The sequence below is a fragment of the Myotis myotis genome, unplaced genomic scaffold (assembly GCF_014108235.1).
Source record: "Myotis myotis isolate mMyoMyo1 unplaced genomic scaffold, mMyoMyo1.p scaffold_m19_p_1, whole genome shotgun sequence".
Classification (NCBI taxonomy): Eukaryota; Metazoa; Chordata; class Mammalia; order Chiroptera; family Vespertilionidae; genus Myotis; species Myotis myotis.
The window spans coordinates 31180090-31201748 of NW_023416313.1; the positions used below are offsets into that span (position 1 = coordinate 31180090).

At 44.2% G+C, this 21659-nt stretch overlaps 1 protein-coding gene across 4 annotated transcripts in view; it reads left to right on the forward strand.

Annotated features, from left to right (window-relative positions):
* Positions 1–19526, forward strand: part of SPATA18 (spermatogenesis associated 18) — a 33131-nt gene extending 13605 nt beyond the window's left edge. For all 4 annotated transcript variants that reach the window (XM_036333739.1, XM_036333748.1, XM_036333768.1 and 1 more), the window contains 8 exons: positions 631–981; positions 2505–2904; positions 4490–4648; positions 6007–6182; positions 11937–12060; positions 14033–14116; positions 16751–16796; positions 17116–19526. In XM_036333739.1, the coding sequence (XP_036189632.1) occupies positions 631–981; positions 2505–2904; positions 4490–4648; positions 6007–6182; positions 11937–12060; positions 14033–14116; positions 16751–16796; positions 17116–17123 (1348 nt within the window). In that variant the 3' untranslated portion in view covers positions 17124–19526. The remainder of the gene's footprint in view (positions 1–630; positions 982–2504; positions 2905–4489; positions 4649–6006; positions 6183–11936; positions 12061–14032; positions 14117–16750; positions 16797–17115) is intronic.
* Positions 19527–21659: the final 2133 nt, after the last annotated feature.

Below are 21659 nucleotides of genomic sequence, written 5' to 3' on the forward strand. Positions count from 1 at the left end.
ACATCCTTCTCAATCTTACCCCTTACACTTCCGTCTCACACCATTGTCATTTTCATCACAGCATGTCCTCTTTGTGTGGCTTTTGCTCCCGTTTTACGATGGCCATGCCTCTTTGTATCTTTATGAGGATGCCAATATTATTTCTGAACCTCCGTTTGTTTCTGTAATACATTATTTTCGTAGGTCCACACTGCCACCTAGTCTTGTAGGTGTTGTTCAATTTCCGTTGTAGTTTCTCCCCATAGTTCATAACACCTTTGCCCAGCTTCTGGACTAGGTTTTGGAGGTCAGATGCTTCTAGAATTTTGTGTGGTTCATATCAGCCCAATCTAGAACAATATGACTACAGGTCCACTCTGCTTTTGCTGGAGGGTCTGCATAGCTTTCTTTTCTTCGGAAGTATTTTCCAATGCAAGCTGCAGAGGTGGAGTGGCCCCCTGACCCTGCAATCTACTCTTTGCTAATCTGTGTTTGCTCCTATGTATTTCCTTTAGAGTTGTCCAATGCAATAATGGCACACGAAGTAGAGTAGCCTCTGTTTTAAGTACTATGCCAACTGTTGCTTATTACCTTTCCTCCCTCCCTCGCTTCTTTCTTGACTTACAAAATAATTTTTTTTTCTCTCTTCAGGCTTAAATCTCTTCAATCCCAGGAGGAGTCCCGCCAGAGAGGCTCAGCGCATAGAGCCGCTGTGCAAAAGAGCTCAGAGCGAGGTGCGGAGCCCAGAGGTGCGGAGTCCAGAGGCCCGGAGTGGAGGATCTCAGAGTTGAGGCGGTCAGAGCATCGCAGCTCCGAAAAGCGCAGCGGCTTGGACAAGCGCATCTCCGGCTTGGACAAGCGTGACCGTGACCGTGACCGTGACCGTGACCGTGACCGTGACCGGTGTGACCCCGAAGTGATATCCGATTATGAGAAGCAGGTCCGCTCGCTGAAGGACGAGATCGCTGCTCTGACGGCCGAAAAGTCTGCCCTCCAAGGAAGGTCTGACACATTCTCACACAGCTTCTCTCTTAGTGCCTGTGCTAGTGAAACAACACAGTAACTATTACTGTGGTTGGGAAACCAAGCAAAGTGACTCCCTTGAACCCAGACCCCAACAATACGGGAAGCTTTGAATGGTAAATTGTCTTCTCTATCTGACCCTTCGGAGAGAGAGAAACTACCTCCTGGATTGCCAAATCCAGGCACTCGTGGGTGTGGGGCTGACGCGGAAGCGTAAGGCATGGGGCTGAGCAATGTGAGAAAGGGAAGTTCTTCGGCTTGAAACCAGAGCTGAGCGAGCCCGTAAGGCAAGAGGTGGTCCCCATACTGCGAGAATGTTCCAGGATTCGAGGGGCCGCTCTCTTAAGGCCCGAGAGTGAGCCCCGGGGAGGACCAGCTGTCGTTTTACTGTAGGGTGGTTCCCTTTGATGAAGGTGTAGGTACCTGCTCCTGTGGAATCCCTTTCTACCGACGGACAGATACTAAGGCAGGCCGTTCAAACAGTGTTGAGTGAGGACAAAGCAGGGTGTTTCTCTCTGTAGTCGTTGCAACGTTCCTTGTGCTGGCTACCCCCCTCCCCTTCCCAGCCTGATAACATGCCCCGATTCAAGTTACTAAAGCCGCCCCCATGCCCGGTCCCCATGTCCCTAAATGTCACCTTGGTCTTTCATGGTGGGGAATCACTCCTTCAGTGTTGCGCTGCTGCTGGCTCCTGTTGGCGTGCATTTCTGCCTCATTCTGAGTTTAGTGACATCACACACCTTGCCCTATAGTTTCTTCTACAAAACCTCCTTTTTTGGGGGGGGGAGCCCATTGCCTTTGGGCTAGCTAGTCTGGTAATTTCTATTGTACTTGGTGGCCATAAACGTTTTACTGATATGGTGCTTTCCATTCGCCAAGTACTTCCACCTGTATTATTATCAGCTCACCTGCTCTTCCCACCCCCCATCCTCCACCCCAGCCCGCAACAGTGGCCGGAAGCTCCGCAGGGGAGAAAGGATTTCAGTCGCTCCTTCTGGGGTGACGCGGTGGGGCCGGAACTACAGCACAGATTTCCTCATTGCTCAGTGTGCACCTCATTTTATACCATAAGCTCGCCAAGGCTGGGGCACGAAGCAAAGACAACTGGCTTCTCCTTTACCTCTGGCTTCCTGGCTGTGTGACTCCAGGGCCCCCACTAACTTTCCTGAGCTTCCAGTTCCTCATCCGTAACGTGGCCAACCATCAATGCTGGGCTCACCGGCTGCGACAGGCTAAACAGGTGCTCAGGAGCGAGCGTGCTTTACCGAGCGGCCTGCGCCCGGCCAACGCGTCTTGTTTCATGTCCGTGGTCCCATCTGAGGCCGCGTGGAGACGGTGCCCGGGTCAGGCGCAGTGGAAGGCCCCGGAGGCAGCGGCTCTCGGGGCCTGCAGGGCCCGCGGCTCCTGAGCCTCCTTTGCAGTTGCTGTGGGGAGAAGCAGAGTCCAGGAGGGACAGAAACGTGAATCCGAGTGTTTCCCCGCTGATTCTTGCTTCCCAACAGGTCCGCCCGGAGCCAGTCTCCCAGCCCGGTCGCTCGCAGCCGCAGCCCAGGCGCTCGCAGCCCCAGCCCCAGCCCCAGCCGCAGCCGCAGCCGCAGCCGCAGAGGCAGCCGCAGCGAAAGCCGCAGCCGCAGTCACAGCCGCAGTCGCAGTCGCAGAGGCAGCCGCAGCCGCAGCCCCAGCGGCAGCCGCAGCCGGTCGGGCAGCCCCTCCAACGCGATGGTGAAGATCAGGACGCCGTCCCCGAACCGCGCCAAACTGTCCAGTGCGGCGCGCAAGGCCGCGCTCCTGTCCCGGTTCAGCGACGCCTACTCCCAGGCCCGCCTGGACGCGCAGTGCATGCTGCGGCAATGCATCGACAACGCCGAGACCGTGCAGCGCATCATCTACATCGCCACCGTGGTGGGTGCGGGGGACCTCTGGGCGCGCGCGGGACAGTGGGTTCGGGAAACTGAACAGCACAGCTGAAAAGGACTTAGATCCTGAGGTCCCCGCAAGAGGATGGGATTTCCATGCGTTCCCACCTCCCTTTTCTCCCTCCCTCCCTCTCCTTTTCCTTCCTTCCTTCCTTCCTTCCTTCCTTCCTTCCTTCCTTCCTTCCTTCCTTCCTTCCTTCCTTCCTTCCTTCCTTCCTTCCTTCCTTCCTTCCCTTCTTTCCTTCCTTCCTTCCTTCTTTCCTCCTTCCTTCCTTCCTTCCTTCCTTCCTTCCTTCCTTCCTTCCTTCCTTCCTTCCTTCCTTCCTTCCATCCATTGCAAGTATTTGGGATGAATCATTTTTTCACAATCAGTAACTATTCATATGTATTAATATATTGATATTGACCAGACATTTGTTGAAGGGTTTATAATTATAGGATAATCTGGAGTGGTTATATACCTTAGTCGATGTGCATGGAATCTTCAAAATGGGCATGGATATACCAGTGTATATATGATTGCTAATGGCTATCATTTGACTGACTTCCTTCTGTTCTTCGAAAGATCAGAAGAGTAGTTACCCACACTGGGAACATAGCTAGTTGAATATGGCAGATTACAAAGTGCTCATCTGTAATCCTTAGTTCCCAAAGCAATTAAGGGTTGTTCCTTTGGTACCATATTGAGATACTGAGTTCAACATGAGAACAATTAAATATTAAATAAAACAGGACATTGGTATGAGAGCAGAATGATCAGAATCTACTGACCTTTATCCTGTATTTATGAATTGATGTCATGAGTCAGCTAATTAGGACCTGCGGGCCATATCTGACAGTGACCTAAATTTCTAAGAAAAATACCACCCAAGAGCTAAGACTATAAGAATAGTTTTACATTTTTAAAGGGTTGTTAAAAAAAATGCGACACAGTATGTGACCAGCAAAGCCTAAAATACATATCTGGCTCTTTCCAGAAACAAGTTTGCCAGTGCCTGGTTTGAGAATCTCTTACGGGGTTGGTTAAAGTTCTGTGAGCATAGAGGCCATGTATTGCATGTATAACTAGGTTTTCTCAGTGCTGACTATATAACAGGCATTTAATAAGTGTTTGATGAATTAATATATGTCAAGAAACATGCCCAATACCTGCTATGTGTCTATGTATAGTAAACACTCAATTGATAATTTTTCTCTTATTTCTTAAGAGACAAGTAATATGGTGTTACTGTGGGATCATAGATAGCATCAGCTAGCATCTTCCAAATATTTATGTAACCACAGGTGATTTACTTCCTTGAACTTCTGTACCGTCCTGCACTCTGTATTACCAAAACAATGGTCCACTGTCTTAAAATGAGAGAACGTGAATGGTCTTATTTGTATTTATATCCTTTTCAAAATTGAGAGATATATTTTCTCCTAGATTAAAAATAGTTTTGACCATTTGTGTTTAGCTGTCAGAAAACCCATATGATGTTTAATTTTTGATGAATTTTTTCATTCCTTGCTTTGAACTTCTTTGCTCCTCTCGTCTCACCAAATAAATTTGCTGCAATTTTTATGTGCAGGAGGCATTCCATGTAGCTAAAATGGCGTTCAGACATTTCAAAATCCGCGTAAGGAAATCTTTGACACCATCTTATATGGGGGCAAATGACTTTGAGGATGCCGTCACGGATTATATAATTTGTCACCTTGATCTATACGATTCCCAAAACAGTGTCAACGTAAGTGTTGGGTCTCTTCTTGGGGCTAGTTTGCTGCTAATGATATTTACATGGAATTTCAATAACTCAGGAACCCATTCAGTGCTTCTTTAGGTAATGGAAAAGCAGAAACGAGCAGCACGCAAGTTACTTTGTAGAACCAGCCAATAATGGCTCGCTCTTTCTTAGACATTGTATGAAAGAAATATTTTGAGCTTGCTAGTTCTAGTCTTTAAATCAGTGATTTCCAACCAGTGTGCCGCAACACACTGATTGCTGCACGGATTTTTAAAACGTGAAATACCTGACTAGTTAGGGACACTGACCTCTTTTCCCTTAGATTGTCAAGTAAAAAAGATGACAACAGTCAACACAACAATAGCTGTCCACTGTGAATGAATCAAAATTATACCTATATATTTTTAAATATATTTTATTGATTTTTTGCAGAGAGGAAGGGAGAGGGATAGAGAGTCAGAAACATCGATCATAGAGAGAGAAAAATCAATCAGCTGCCTCCTGCACACCCCCCATGGGGATGTACCCACAACCAAGGCACATGCCCTTGACCAGAATGGAACCCGGGACCTTTGAGTCCGCAGGCCGACGCTCTATCCACTGAGCCAAACCGGTCAGGGCATACCTATATTTTTTTTTTTTGTCAGATCGGCAAAAAATAAATTTTTTTTGCTGTGCCGCAGAGTTTTAGTAATTAGTTTGTGTGCCATGAGATGAAAAAAGATGAAAATTACTTCTTTAGTTGGGCCCTTAAAATCGGAAGATAGAACATCATTGTTCCTAAGATTTGGGGAAAGATAGGTGTGGATTTGCATCTGGTTCTGCCACTTACTAGCTGTGTGACCTTGCACATTTACTTAACCTCTCTGTTCTTTAGTTTTCTAATCTTTAAATGGGAACAGCAATAGTCACGACCCCATCGAGTTCTTGAGGGGCTTAAATGAAAGAAAGCAGGTCATTTGCTTAGCACAAGACCTGGCATATAGTGAACTCTCAATAAACGCAAGCTATTATAATTGGTATTACTATAGATTATGAACAAGTCAGAGTTCTGTGTGGGCATTATCATATAACTTGCCCAGAATTTTAAAAAGGGGAAAGAATAAATAAAAGCTACTAAGGGGTTTTTCTTTAGTTTTTTTGAGCCTCTCCTGGCTGTTAATATGTCATTCGTATTCTGCCATCTTCTCCCGTTCCGATTCATAAGGCTTCCTCCTTTTAGCACATGCACTCCTCTCATTTTTAACTTGCGTTCACTCACCCTTTCTTTCCCCAACTCCATCGGTCATAATGTCCTTGGGGCTGTCAGAGTTTCTGGCCACAGGATGGTAACAAGGGGATGCCATCTTTTTGTTTTTCAGGACGTGATTCGAGCCATGAATGTCAATCCCAAGATTTCATTCCCTCCGGAAGTTGATTTTTGCCTCCTCAGTAACTTCATCCAGGAGATATGTTGCATTGCCTTTGCGATGCAGACTTTAGAGCCACCCCTAGATATTGCATTTGGGGCCGATGGAGAAATGTTTAATGATTGCAAGTAAGAGACACAGGAGCAGAAGCTTTTTAATAGAAATAAGTGATCTCGTCTCTATTTTCTGGGAACAATTTAGGGAAAAGAACACTGGGTGGGGAAATCACCAGATACTACCTGATTTCCAGGCCCTGCCATATACTTCTCTGTTACTACAGGACAGGGCCCTCTCCTGGGGTCACTTTCCTTCTCAGTCAAATGGGCTTCAGAGGGGACGATATGATTTTCATTGATCATATTGGTCTTGGGGAGAATTAATAAGTACCTGGAGCCTGTCTGGAACATTTTAAAAGAAAGGTACTGTATAAATACAAGCATGTATTAATGTTTATTGTTTAAAACTTTTTAATTGAGGTATGATTAGCATATAACTCTATATGAGTTTCAGGTATACAACATAATGATGTGATTTTTATGTATTGCAACAACTGTCACCAGACATGGTTACACAATTTTTTTCTTGGGCTGAAAACATTTAAGATTTACTCTTTTGGCAACTTTCAAATATGCAATACAGTATTATTAACTATAGTCATCACGGTGTACATTACATCTCTTGACTTATTTATTTTATACCTGAAAGTTTGTATCTTTTGACCCCCTTAACTTATTTTTCCCACTCCCATGCCTCTGGCAACAACCAACCTGTTTTTTGGTTTTATATAAGGAATATAAGTGAGATCATAATGGTTTTGTCTTTCTCTGTCTGTCTTATATCTCTTAGCATAATGCCCTTAAAGTCCATTCATGTTGTTGCTAATGGCAAGCTTTCATTCTTTTTATGGCTGAATAATATTCCACTGTATATATGTGTCACATCTTCTTTATCTATTCATCCATCAGTGGACACTTATGTTGCTTCCATTTCTTTGCTATTGTAAATAATGCTGCAGTGTACATGGGGGTGCATATATCTTTTCGAATTTGTGTTTCTGTTTTCTTCAGATAATACCCAGAAGTGGAATTGCTGGATTTTATGTTAGTTCTATTTTGAATTTTTTTGAGGAACGTCCATACTATTTTCCATAGTGACTGAGCCAATTTATGTCCCCACCCCCGCCACATTGCACAAGGGTTCCCTTTTCTCCACATCCTCGCCAACACTTATTTCTTGTCGTTTTGATAATAGCCATCCTAACAGGTGTGAGGTGACAGCTCCTTGTGGTTTTGAGTCACATTTCACTGATGATTAATGACGTTGAGCACCTTTTCATGTACCTGTTGGCCATCTGTATATCTTCTTTGGAAAAATGTTCATTCAGAGTATTGGCCCATTTTAAAATCAGATTGTTGTTTTCTTCTATTGGTTTTTATTGCGTTATTTAGACCAGGTTTCTCAAAGTATGGTGCATAGATCACCTGCATTGGAATTGCTCAAGATATTTGTTAAAACTGCAGATTCCTGGATCGCATGCCGTGATATTTTATGCAGTAGGTCTGGAGTGGGGCTTGGGAATCTGTAATTTAGCAGGCACCCAAGTATTCTCTATGCACACTAACATTTGACAATGATGCTCTTGACTCTTTTATCTGGGACCATTAGGTTTCTACCAGGTGTATCATGGTAAATATTTCCTTTATAAATGAGAAGAAATTAAGTTAATTTGGAACATTTTCCTGGGATTTTGTGAGATCTTAAGATACAGCTAGAGATGATCTGGGAGGAGGCCAGATGTCAAGCTACCTGGGCTCCAGTTCCATCTCCACCAGTAACTAGCTGTACAATCTGGGCATATCACCTAATTGTTCTGTTCCTTATTTCTTCTCTGTCAAATGGGGGAAATATCAACCCCTACTTCCTAGGGCTGTAGAAGCTTCATTGAAATCACTCAGATAAAGAACTTACGGACACTGCCCAGCATACTGTGTACACACAGGAGACACTAGCTCTGGGTCTTCATTCAGGCTGCAGAGGGATGGGTTGGTGCAGCCCCCGACCCATTGAGGCATAATTAACATACCTTTTGCTGATGCAAATCACAGCGGTGGTGTTTCTAAGTGCCTTACAGCCTGTCATATTTTCTTGCCATTGCCTTGTTTCTTTCAGATGACTGCCCCTGGCCTCCTCCACTCAAGGAAGAGCTGAATTACACTGCTGCTGGGTCTTTCTGATTTTCTTAGAGAACATATTTGCATCCCTCTTTTAAAAAATTCCTTCTTCTCTTAGAGAATGCCTGTTCCCATTTAGAAATATTCATCCCCTTGCCCTGGCCAAGTGGCTCAGTTAGTTCAAGCATCTTCCCATACACCAAAAGGTTGCGAGTTTGATTCCCGGGTTGGGAACAGGTATGGGACTCAACTGATAGATGTTTCTCTCACCTCGATATTTCTCTCTCTCCCCCCCGCTTCCTTTATCTAACCACTAGGGGCCCGGTGCATGAAATTCGTGCACTTGGGGGGGGTGGTCCCTCAGCCCAGCCTGCCCCCTCTCACATACTGGGAGCCCTCAGGGGATGTCCTACTGACGGCTTAGGCTCGCTCCCTGCTCCCCTTGGGGAGCGGGCCTAAGCTGCAGTCTGGCCTCCCTTTGTGGGAGGTGACCAGGCTGATCAGGGGCAGGCACCAGCCCCATCACCCCGCTGCTGCAGCCACTGCCAGTCACCGCAGCGACCAAGGTGTTTTCATCAACATGGACTCCAGTCCCTTCACCATGAAAAAATGACAACTTACTTTAGGCATTTTTTAGATGTGTCTTTCATAGGATATGACATTTCTTTATTATTTTTTTTTATCTTCACCTGAGGATATGTTTCCATTGATTTTTAGAGAATGTGGAAGAGAAAGGGAAAGACAGAGAGAAACATCAAAGTGAGAGGAACACTTTGCTTGGTTGCCTCCTGCATGAACGTTGACCTGGGCCCCAGTCAGGGAGGAGCCTGCAACCTAGGTACATGCCCTTGGTCAGAATTGAACCCAGACCCTGAGGTAGGCAGGCTGAGGCATTATCTACTGAGACAAACCGGCTAGGGCAGGATATGATATTTCTTAGCCCCTCCAGCAGCAGACCTTCATTTTTTTCTCCAGGAGTGAGGTGGAAAAACCCTACATCACCTTCTTGGATTCTTATTACCCAAGTTACTAAGAATATTACCAGTGGCATACAGGGAGCTTAGCCAATGAACGGTCAGAATAGGTGTTTCCTCTGTAATTCACACCGATCTCCGGCTCGGCCCCTGCCCAGACCTAAGGCCTTAGGCCGGGTGTTAGGCCTGGGCAGGCGACCCCCAGGCCACTCTGATTGCTTCCTAGGCCTCAGGCCTTTGGCCAGGGCATTAGGCCTGGGCAGGGGACCCCCAGCCCGCTCCGATGGCCCACTCCACCCCTGCCCAGGCCTCAGGCCTCTGGCCAGGCATTAGGCCTGGGCAGGGAACCCCCAGCCTGCTCTGATGGCCCACTCCACCCCTTCCCAGGCCTCAGGCCTCTGGCCAGGCATTAGGCCTGGGCAGGGAACCCCCAGCCTGCTCTGATGGCCCGCTCCACCCCTGCCCAGGCCTCAGGCCTCTGGCTGGGGTGTTAGGCCTGGGCAGGGTCCCCCAGCCCTGTGCGATGGCAGGCTCTGCCCCTGCCCAGGCCTCAGGCTTCTGGCTGGGGCGGTCACCGGCTCCGCCTCCCCAGGTGGCATCTGGCGCTGCCTGCCCCACCTCCCCGGTCCCCGATCTGCAGCCCGGATCCTGTGGGCGACGTCTGGTGCTGCCCGCCCCACCTGCAGTATGCAAATTTAGTGGCCATCTTTGTTGGGTTAATTTGCATACTCTTCTGATTGGCTGGTGAGTGTAGCGAAGGTACAGTCAATTAGCATCTTTGTCTTTTATTAGTGTAGATATCCTATGTGGGGATTAAAAAAAAGAAACAAAAGAAAGAAAGAAATATTCATCCATTTTGGTTTATGAGGTCCGCACATTTCCTAAACCTCTGGCGGGCCTCCTGCTTGCATGCCTTTATCAGGGGGAGTAGGCAGCATCTTGGAGCATCCTGTGGACTGTCCTGGTTGGCTGTGGAGCGGAAACTGGAGTTCTTAGTAACGATTGGATTTGGTTCTCCTTTTAGGACTTCACAGCACAAGCATAATTCTTAAAAAAAAAAATTTTTTTTTAAAAAACTCTGGCAGCCTTTCACACATTTAAAAGCAATTACTCAAATTCTCCTCCTTCTGGCCTCACGCCTTCATGTTTTTTCCATATGTAGGGGCTGGGGGTTGAGACTTCTTGACAAATATATCTGTTTCCTTGGCCTGTGCTCCATGCTCTGCTGAGCATCCCTTGTTAACTGAGTGTCCACACTGAATGCAGTCCCCTGGTTTGACTGGCCAGTCTGGAGAGACCAACACTCTTTCCATTCTTCTTCTCTATTAATTCAGCTAACTTTTTTTAAAAAATTGTTTTATTGCTTAAAGTATTACAAAGGGTATTACATATGTGTCCTTTTTTTCCCCCCGCCCTTGACAATCCCCTGGCCTCCCTTCCCCCTAATGTCTTATGTCCATTGGTTATGCTTATATGCATACATACAAGTCCTTCGGTTGATCTCTTACCCCCCTCCCTCCTGCCCCCCAACCCTCCCTGGCCTTCCTGCTGCAGTTTGACAATCAGTTTGAGGCAGCTCTGCCTCTGTATCTATTATTGTTCATAAGTTTATAATGGTCTTTATTATCCCTGAATGAGTGAGATCATGTGGTATTTTTCCTTCATTGACTGGCTTATTTCACTTAGCATAATGCTCTCCAGTTCCATCCATGCTGTCAGCTAACTTTTAAAGTTTTTTTCTCCGCCCCCCATATAACACTATTCACTCATTTTGAGTTCAACTGAAATCTGTTATTATATTTTTACTTGAGCTATGTAAGCCATTCATTACCTCTAACTTTGTAGTTAATTTTTTTTAATATTTAATTGCAGGAACCCATAGGTATCCAAATTACATGCTGTCTTATTAGATTTAGCTTATTTTCCCCAGCCAATTGAACAATTTCATAAAACAGTATTTTATTGATTTCAGAGAGGAAGGGAGAACGGAGAGAGAGAAAAAAACATCAGTGATTAGAGAGAACCATTGATAGGTTGCTTCCTGCATGCCCCACACTGGGGCTCAAGCCTGCAACCTGGGCATGTGCCCTGACCAGGAATCGAACCATGACCTTTTGGTTCATAGGTCAACACTCAACCACTGAACCAAACTGGCCAGGCGAGCTATTTTTTGATACTGTGATCTGTGTTGTTGTTTTTTTGACCCACTCCCCACCTTTGAGTGATTTTTCATGCAAATCATTGATGACAATATCGGTTTATCATGGGATTGAGAGAAAGCCCTTTGCACCTTCACTCACATTCTCATGGATTCATTAATTACCTCTCCTTGGGTCTGATCCTTGAACCAGTTTCCAACCCACCTACTTGAGTTAATCATCCATTTATATTTCTCCTGTTTTGTCCACAAAGGTAGCATGAAAAATCTTGTAGGAAACCTATGGGACTTCACATGGTCTCTAGCATTTCCCTGAATTGCAACTCTTATAATCTGGAGAAGAGAAGGGCATGATTAGCCTGGCATGACTTGTTCTTAGTCAGTCCATGTGGATCCTCCTTATCTCTGGTTCCTATTCTAAGGGTCTGTAACCATCTCTTTAATAACAGAATCAGGATCCATGTTTATCTAGTTCTAAGCATAATCAAAATGGAAATTTACACGGCTGTTTCCCCTCTTCCGGTTGTGCTACCTAATTGCTTCACTTCTCTTTCTCCTTCTTTTGTGTGTTTCAAATAGGTACCGTCGCAGCTATGACTCGGATTTCACGGCACCCTTGGTCTTCTATCACGTGTGGCCTGCCCTCATGGAGAATGACATCGTCGCTATGAAGGGGGAAGCTGTCACCAAGAGAGGGGCTTTTGTACGGTGGCCTTGCGTTGTGACAATTCGTCCCAAGTGTTTGATTCACAAGTTCGAGAACATTTATACACCCAGAGATTCTATAAAAGAAGCTCATAAAGAGTTGCTTGATAAGATTTCATGCAAAGGAGAGGAAAGGGATTGGCTGGGAGAGAGCAGATTCTTTTCTTTGATTCGTCCACAATTCTTCATAATTTCTTGGCAGTTATTTCTTTGCCTGTTGCTTTATTTATAAGATAGAACTAGTCCTACCTGCCTCCCCTATCTTAGAAATATTAAACCATTACAAAGGCAAAACCTTTTGAGCTCATCTTATGAGAGGCTCTCTGTAACGCTAAGCATTTAAAAGGGATAAACTTTCAAGAAAGAGTTTGCCAAATTTTTACTGATAAGTCGCCATTTCAGGAAATGATGAATGTGCCATTTTTCTCTCCTTGGTATGATGTGGGGAGAGGGGAGGGATGGAGAAAAAGTGGGCAGAGGAGGTGGAAGAGAGGGTCCAATCAGTTTTGGAAGTTAGCTTCTTGTCTACGGTGGCTATAGAATGTTTTGAGCATGTTAAATAATTGGACAGCCTTCAAAATAGAGTCTTAGTGTGACTTGGTATTGGAACTAGTGCCCACAAGTGCTGGACACGATGTGAACATGATGCAGTTTTGACCCTGCCCTTCCTGGAAAGAGTTAAGCCAAATTTGAAGTGAAGCTCCTCAGTCCAGATCAAAGCCACCATCCGGGTGACTTCTGTTCTGCACTCTTTGAGCTGGAGAACAGGGGACGTGTTTCAGGCAGCGTTCACCCATAGAGGGGAGGAGGGAAGTCGTGCATTGTAACAGAACTCAAGACAAGGGTTTTCGCAGCGGAAGCAGCCCACTCCAGCTAACTGTATCTCAATAAAACACTTTGTGCAATGAAAGTTGAGCCCATAGAAGTTGGGTTGTGCTGTGCTGACAACCACATGTGCTGTGCAATGAATGAGCTCATAAACCATGCTTCTTGCCCCTATGATAATCACTCCCGTTGAAAGATTCTTATTGTAGACTGTCTGCAGTACAATTTAGAAGGGAAGAAGAAGAAGTAGCCACTATTAGCACTTGCCTTTTAGTTTCCTTTGCTCTCATCAAGCATGGCACCAACATTTGCCTAAGCTTAAACTCCTCATACAAAATGAGAATACCCTAAAACAGTGGTCCTCAACCTTCTGGCCCTTTAAATACAGTTCCTCATGTTGTGACCCAACCATAAAAGTATTTTCGTTGCTACTTCATAACTGTAATGTTGCTACTGTTATGAATAGTCATGTAAATATCTGATATGCAGGATGGTCTTAGGCGACCCCTGTGAAAGGGTCGTTCGACCGCCAAAGGGGTCGTGACCCACAGGTTGAGAACCGCTGCCCTAAAAGGAAGAACTTGGAGAAGGAAAGGGTTGAATGAAGGGAAATTTTTAAGAAGGCTTTTTATTAGTGGGATCTCACTATAGTGAATATGTATATATCTATTTTCTTACTGATTAATTTAGTTGAAGAGTAGGTGGACAGCAATGGTGATTTACTTAGTCACTCAATTCATTTCATTCAACAATAGTTGCTCTGTAGTCATCTATAACACGGGTGCTGGGGTTCAGCAGTGAACAAAACAGACTCAGACACCTCCCACAGGGAGCTTACATTCTCCAACACTTGCAAACTTAATGCACTTTGCAACTTATTCATCAAAACAGAATTCTACTAGCACCAAGAGTTTGAATATCCCAAAGTTCATTGTAATGGGATTTTATTTGAGAAATACTCTAAAGTTATTGTCAAATATTGGGCAGCTGTAGTAAACGAAAGGAGTATGTATACCTAATGCTGATGACCAGTAATGGGCAAATGTAATCATATCAGCAAAACCTCTCTACCGGTGGGATATGCATATTGTCATAAGCCATGTGAGCATTTATGAACAATTGACTATATTTCTCTCTCTTTTTAGTGGAATTCTGTGCGACCGCTAAGCCGAAGTCGAAGCAGGAGTTTAAGTCCCATCTGCCCCCGTAGCCGTATTGGTATGAGCCTGGTAGGTATCTAATCATTTTATACAAAATCATCCTATGATTGATATTTTAAAATTCAACAGTAGCCTATCAAAGAGGTGATTATAAGTCTGTAGGTAGAAAGAGAACCTGTTGCAATAACCCCAAACTGATTTTTATGCTACTTTGGACTAAGGAATTGATCACCTAGAACAGCGGTTCTCAACCTGTGGGTCGCAACCCCTTTAGGGGTTGAACGACCCTTTCACAGGGGTTGCCTAAGACCATCGGAAAACACATATATAATTACATATTGTTTTTGTGATTAATCACTATGCTTTAATTATGTTCAATTTGTAACAATGAAAATACATTTTGCATATCAGATATTTACATTACGATTCATAACAGTAGCAAAATTACAGTTATGAAGTAGCAACAAAAATAATTTTATGGTTGGGGGTCACCACAACATGAAGAACTGTATTAAAGGGTTGCAGCATTAAGAAGGTTGAGAACCACTGACCTAGAAAGAAGTAGAGGTAGTCTTTTTGTTTGTTTTAAAGAAAATGGGCTATTAGGTGTCAGTTATAGAGAGTGGGACACCTTAGTCAACTGATCTCAGCACAGGTCCCTGCTCCCTCTGGAACTTACTCTGTGATTTGGAGAAACTGATCCAATAGTCTGGATTTCAGTACTGTATAGAGGGCACTGCAGGTATTAATTTTCCTCCCAATTTAAAAGTAGGAAAAATAAGATTAGTTTCCTTTTATATTAGTTCTTGAGAGAATGACTAATACTTCTGTCAAAGGGAAGAAGATAGCAATAACACCTCTGAAAATGAAAAAGGTTAGTATGATTCATCATAAATAAGTATGTTTATTTATTCAACAAATAATATTTAGTCAATGCCTTTTGAATACAGGGCTGGACCAAGACATGTGGACACCAGGCAGGCTAACAAGGTCCTGTCCCTTCAAATAAAAAAAATTAAAATGTTTGCTTCAACCTTGTTTTAGAGAGGGTGGTGGGAAAGGAGAACCACACCCACTTCTCTGAAGTTATCTCTAGCAACGCAGCTCTAGCCCCACACTTCTAGCCCCCCGCCCCCGGCAAAACAGAAACAAACCCCTTGTAGTGATAAGACCCACCTGAGTAGCCGAGTTTAGTGAGCATCTGTTGTTACGCCACCACTCCATTATGTTTGACATTTCTTCACCAAACATTCCTTCCTTCCGTATCGGATGGATGCTAGATTTCGGGATGGGGGAACGGGACACAAAAATAACTGAAACATGGTCTTTCCCATGGATGGGCTTCAATATTTTGTAAATAAAGTAACTGAATGGGGTATATGATTTGGTTCATAAAGAAGCAGGAAGTGCTAGAGTTATTAGGAGAGGTAAGATGCCTTCTGGGTTTGGTGGTGAGGAAGGGGTGCATGAGGGAGTTTCTATTAGATTTGGCAGAATTTCAGTGAGCTGGGGAATTGGGGAGAAAAAATTCTGATGAAGGAAGTGGCCTGAGAATGGAAAAGGCATGATTTTGACACAGTTCTTTTGCTCTTGGAGATTTTAATATCACTTAATGGTCCTCATCCAGGAATAAGTTTTACAGTAAGCAAAAGCAAAAGGATAGTGCTTTTAGTAAACTGATAAATAAAAAGGAAATCTTGGGAATTTTATCTGGAAGATCACAATTCTCCCCAACCTAAGAGGAAATGGCATGTCAGAAGAGAGCAAATCAGATATCTATGTGCTGACATCCCTGGCAAATGTTCCCTCCGACATGCCCCAGGGATGATGGGCACCATCCCTCTGCAATAAGCCCCTCTATGGTTCGACCTGCCTCCTCCTCCCCATTGTGTGCACAGGCAGAACAAAGTAATTTAAACTTTAGGTGAGAATAAACTATATTCTCAAAGGCGAAACTGCTGCCAAAATTCCGTCCCTCTCCAGCACCCCCTCCTTATAGCCAGTCTGGTACACCTGCAAAATGAAATGCAAATGTTTTTGGTTGATCTGGTGCTGGCTTATTTGAGGTCTTGTGTGCAGAACAGCTTCCATCTTCGCGAGTGCCTCTCTGAAGTGTTTGAGAGCTCAGAGCAAGAGTGAAGCTTGTAGGCGGTTATTTCTGAGCTGTAGCAGGTTTGCAGGCACAGGCGCTGGCTTTTGCTTAGTGAAAGTAAAGGTGAGATTTGAAAAATCAATTTTTTTTTTTTTTTTTTACTTGCCTAGTGACTTCCCTTCATAGGGCAGTGCTTGGGACACAGGGGGCAATTCATAGGAAGGATCTGCCAGACAGTATCTGACCGTTGGCGCTTTAATTCGTTAATAATAATGTTCTGGGAAGCTTTGAATTCATTATGGCCACTGAGCATTCAATCTCAAAGTATTTAGAAACCATTAAACAGCAACAACAGAAAGCAACAACAACAAAAACAAACGAAGACACTGGGCCCAGGTTTTAATTAATAATAATTTAAACTAAATCGAGTGCCCATTTATTTCAGGAAGTAAAAAAGGAAACGCGGTGCCCAGCCTGAGCGGGGAAATCACGTTCTGAAGTGTCTCAGAGCAACTAGCTAGCTGACGGTTCAGGGAAAAAAAAAGTCAAAGGGAATCATTCATCGGGCTCCACCTACTGTGTAAGCCACTTTCCACTTGTATATTTTCCAGATATCTCGAAGCCGGAGTCCTTCTCCAATAAGATGTGCACTGCCAAGTAAGTGGGCTGGTTTAGATGTTAGATAGAACAGTCTCCTGTTTTTTAATGCTCCTTTTAATACTCAGCCTTGTGCAGCAAAAGGAATGTTTTGCTTCACAGGGAACATCTTTTACCGCCACCTGACACCTTGTATTTCTGGATGGGTGGCCCCTGAGCAGGTCCCATGTGGGGGTGGGGGGTGGGGGGAGACATAGACGGAGCCTCCAATTGAGAGACTTGATGGACATAAACCTAGATCAAGCACCCTGCTTCATTTAGGTCCTACCAGGAGGGACCCTGCAGGAAGGGCCACAATGAACTTTTTTCCCCTCCCTAGGGTATTAAACCACCAGGCGTGTTCCTCTGCCACAGCACATCACCCGCACCAGCGCATCTGCACCAGCCAGCCTCCCCGGCGCCCGCCCGCCCGCCCGCTGTGTCTGCCGCACTCCTCACTTAGGATAATGTGAAAGGGCAATTCTGTGTATCACTCCACACAGAGACTTAAATGTTTTGGCTTGACGCATTTGTAACTTCAGATATATTGCATTTTATTTTATTTGATAGGTACCAACCCCATGACTTTGATAAAAACGATTGCATGGGTGTTTAGGATCACATTCATTCGAAGGAGTCCATTGCCCAGGTTCAGGGTTCTCATGGCAACTGGGTGAACGCCCTCGGAAAACCTTTACCATGCCGAGTCCAAAAGACAGGAGAGGTCGTAGTTTACAGTTTGATCATCAGCATTATAATTAATAGGATTAGCTCTAACTTGAAAACAAAATTGGGTGTTTTACTTTGCTTTTGAGGTTTGGAAGCCAGCCCTAAGCTCAGGTTGGGGAACTTGTAGCAGGAATGGTGACTTTAGGCTGCATACAGATGATGGTGAGTGACCAGGCTGTAGGTCATTCATTGGCTTGCTTCTGCTTTCTTACTTTGGGTGCCCAGTTTGGTTGAGCTGAGTACTGTACGTTGAAGCTACTGAGTTGAGAGAGTTTTCTCGCTTCATAAGTGCGGAGCAGTGATTTGGACAGAAGGCAGCATTGAGATAAATGTTCATTACCTTATGCTTATCTCCTGGGAATGTTTCATACAGCTTTAATGTATGTGTTAAATATAACAGCTACCTGGGCCACGCCCTTTCCCTATTCCACCTACTTGGTCACAAATTCAGACCTCCTATGAACTCTGTCTGACCCCAAATACCTAAACTCAAGGCCTAAAACTAGGAACACCATTTACTGATTTTATTCTTCAATTTCTTCACTGTGAAGTTCTGTTGTAAATTCAAGATAAAAATGGAATGTGGCTTTTCAAGATAAGCAATAGTCTTTTTAGGCTTTTTGTTTATTTATTTATTTTTTTACTTTAACACCGGCCTTGTACACAAGCCTGACAAATGACTGCTTTCGCCAAGTGCCTTTTAGAGAGGAACTCTGAATTGGCCACAGCTCAGCTTGCATCAACTCAGTGCCAATCCCAGCACCTGAAGCTTTTCAGGTGGAACCTCCCCGCTTCCCTGCCGAATTTCTCTAAAACATCTGTCCCTAGAGAGGGGGGAGAGATCGCCCAGTGCTGCCCTTGGGTGTAATGTCACCAGCGCATCCTGCAGGGTGAGTTGGTTTTCCCTACGCGGAGTATTTGTGTAGTTCTCTCTGCGGGGCCATGCAGGGTGCTAGAAGGAGAACCTGGTGTCGGGTAACTCCAGTTCCGTTTGGTCATTAGCTGGCTTTGTGGCCTTGAGCACGTTACTTCACCTCTCTGAGCCTTTGTCCCCTGTGGAGTGAGAGGCTGGATGAGATTAGTGGTTCTCTGCACCCTCCCAGTGTCAGTGCCCCCTTTTTCAAACAAATATTTTTTTTCTGGCAATTCTGAAGTGAAATTCAAAGTTAATGGGGTCAACATGACATATATTTTTAAACAATGAATATAATACCCTAACTGTAATAGGATGCAGTAAAAAGGAAAGGCAGTTTTTAAGAGAATAAAATGTATTTAATAGCAAAGCTTGGGTGTGACCATCTGGAAGACAGAATGAAGTCATCAGATGCTTTCACCGTGTGTAGCATCACAAGCTCCCAGGGCAGACCAGTGTGTGTTGCATTGGCAACATTCCACATAGGGTTGTCACTGGGTATGATTCTCTGAAGTGATAGACAGCTCTTGGAAAGTTTTGAACAAAAGTCTTAGAGTTGTGCCTTGTACACGCATTCCTGGAATAGTCGCTGGATAGTAAAACCATGCAACAATTACCTTTAGCTATATGTCGAAAGGTCATTTCTAACATCTCACTGAGTAAAGAGAATGCTTACATACCAGAATTTTCTTTGTGGAGTTGGATGTGGAAGTTCATGCCCTGATTTGGAAAAAGGACACCTGTATTCAGTGTATGTGCTCCGTACCCTGTCTGGCCACGTGCCCTTTCTCAGGTCTCCAGTTTGAACTATAACCACAACAGGGAATGGTGGGTAGTCTAGAGTAATTTTTGGAAAAAAATCCACAAAACCAAAGGAGGCCGACCTGTGCTCCTTTCACCTGGGTAGGCACCTTAACCTGAGTGACTTTGAAAAATGAAAAGCTCTTACTTCATAATCTGGGTAAATATTAGCTTCTGTATTATTGGTTTAATATCGAATAATAAAATTGAGGAAAAAAACTGCTTCTGTAACTAACTGTAGGTTCTTTGCTATAAAATGCTTTCCTTCCAGGTTCCCAAGGTCAGCAATGCCTTTCACCCACCCCCATTCTGTGGGGCCTGGAGCAGGGCGGAGTTCGTTCAGTGAATAATACCAGCTGTGCCCTGTCTGGTTAATGCTGTGATTGCTGCAATCCCATGCTGTAGCTCAATTGCTAGCTTTAGTTCATGTTGTTCACAATTCATTGTCATCATATTCAAGACGCTCTCTCTGAGTAGTACTTTACCATCCTCATGCAGCTTTCACTTAGTTATTTCAGTTGCTGCCCCAAACAAATGCAGATGTCTTCAGCCTTACAGATCAGGAACCTGTTCAATGTACCGCACAGTCCTCTTCCAAGGCCTTTCATTTTGGAATAATATTCTACCCTGTTTTCTTTTGTCCCTCCACGGCCTGTAGCATCAGTTCGTTTATTTACTGGTTCATTCGTTCATTCATTCATTCACTCATTCATTCATTCATATAGTCACCAATACTCATTTGGTGAGTACTTCCTGTGCGCCAGACACAACACATACTCTAGGGATATGGTGGTGGACGGGGTTCCGTCTCCAATGGCTCTTAATGTCATGTCCAGTTGTATTCTTTGGTGATTTCCCTGTCATAGAGAGCAGATATGATGGTGGAAAGGAAAAATGGAGTCCTACAGTAAATTTAAAAGAGGAAATGCCACATATTAACTGAAGAGATTAAATATGTTAATTTTTTTGGGGGTGGGGGGATACCTGCAATATAGAGAGCTATGCCAGGCAATGATGGAAGTGTGGTGAGCTGCACAAGAGAATGCAACTCAGTCATGTCATCCACGGTGAGTTACTCAGTCTTTTAACAAATACCTACTGAACCTATGATCCTAGGACAGTGATGGCGAACCTATGACATGCGTGTCAGAGGTGACACGCGAACTCATTTTTTTGGTTGATTTTTCTTTGTTAAATGGCATTTAAATATATAAAATAAATATCAAAAATATAAGTCTTTGTTTTACTATGGTTGCAAATATCAAAAAATTTCTATATGTGACACGGCACCAGAGTTAACTTAGGGTTTTTCAAAGTGCTGACACGCCGAGCTCAAAAGGTTCGCCATCACTGCCCTAGGATCATTAATCATAAAATGAGTCTGGGGAGGAGAAACTCATAAGATAAATTCCAACACTTCTCATTACCACGCTGCCATATTCCTGAGTAACAGGACAATTTGCAGACCATTATAGTTCACTTTGAGGCACCCCACAAACCTTCATGGGGCAGATTGCTGCCAATAACGTTCTATAAAGTTTTGAGTGGAAGAATTCTTAGTAGTATGACTTCGAATGGTATCATATCTATAATTAAGGGGAAAGGGAAGCAGAGCGTTTACGAAACTAGTATTACAAACTGCATTAGGTCACTGAAATGTGAGCCCAGGAACCATATGGGTGACATTTCGGTATTTGCCATTTAAATACCAAAGCAGTGAATTTTGTTGGCCTTCATACAGTCAGTGAACAGGGACCTTGAAAATGAAGCTGGAACTAATTTTTAAAATTAAAGATGGGACAATTTCACACTTAAAAAAAATTGCCCACTGGGTGCCAGCATGAATGTCATACTTTCCATAGTATCACTGGCAATTATATATCAAAACTGGGCAGCTAGCTCTCTTTTCTATTGGGTGAAAAACACAAGGATATGATAAATGAGTATGTTACAGCTTTATTTTAATATAGGTTAAGCCATAATTTTAGTGATACAACCAAAATAATGTCTTGAAATGTGATGTGAAATATGTTTCAGAAAAGGTTTTTAGTCACCGGACAATTATCAGAAGACCTTGAGCGTCGTTGATGAGTGGGACCCATTTGCAATCGATTTCTGGTGCTGCAATGCTGGCGATGAGACATTACACTTTTCTCTGTTGTCTTAGGCCAGAGAACAAGTTTCAGAGCCGTTGCTACAGAGCAACAGACTTCAGGATTGGATTGGCCTCGCTCTGTGGGCCGCAGGTTGAAGTGAGAATGGAAAAAGTTATCTGTTCATTCATCATTTACTCATTTAAGAAGCATTTGCTGCCCAGTTGGCGTGGCTCAGTGGATGAGCATCAACCTATGAACCAGGAGCTCAGGGTTCAATTCTAGTCTGGACACATGCCTGGATTGCAGACTCGATCCTGAGTAGGGGGCATGCAGGAGACAGCTGAT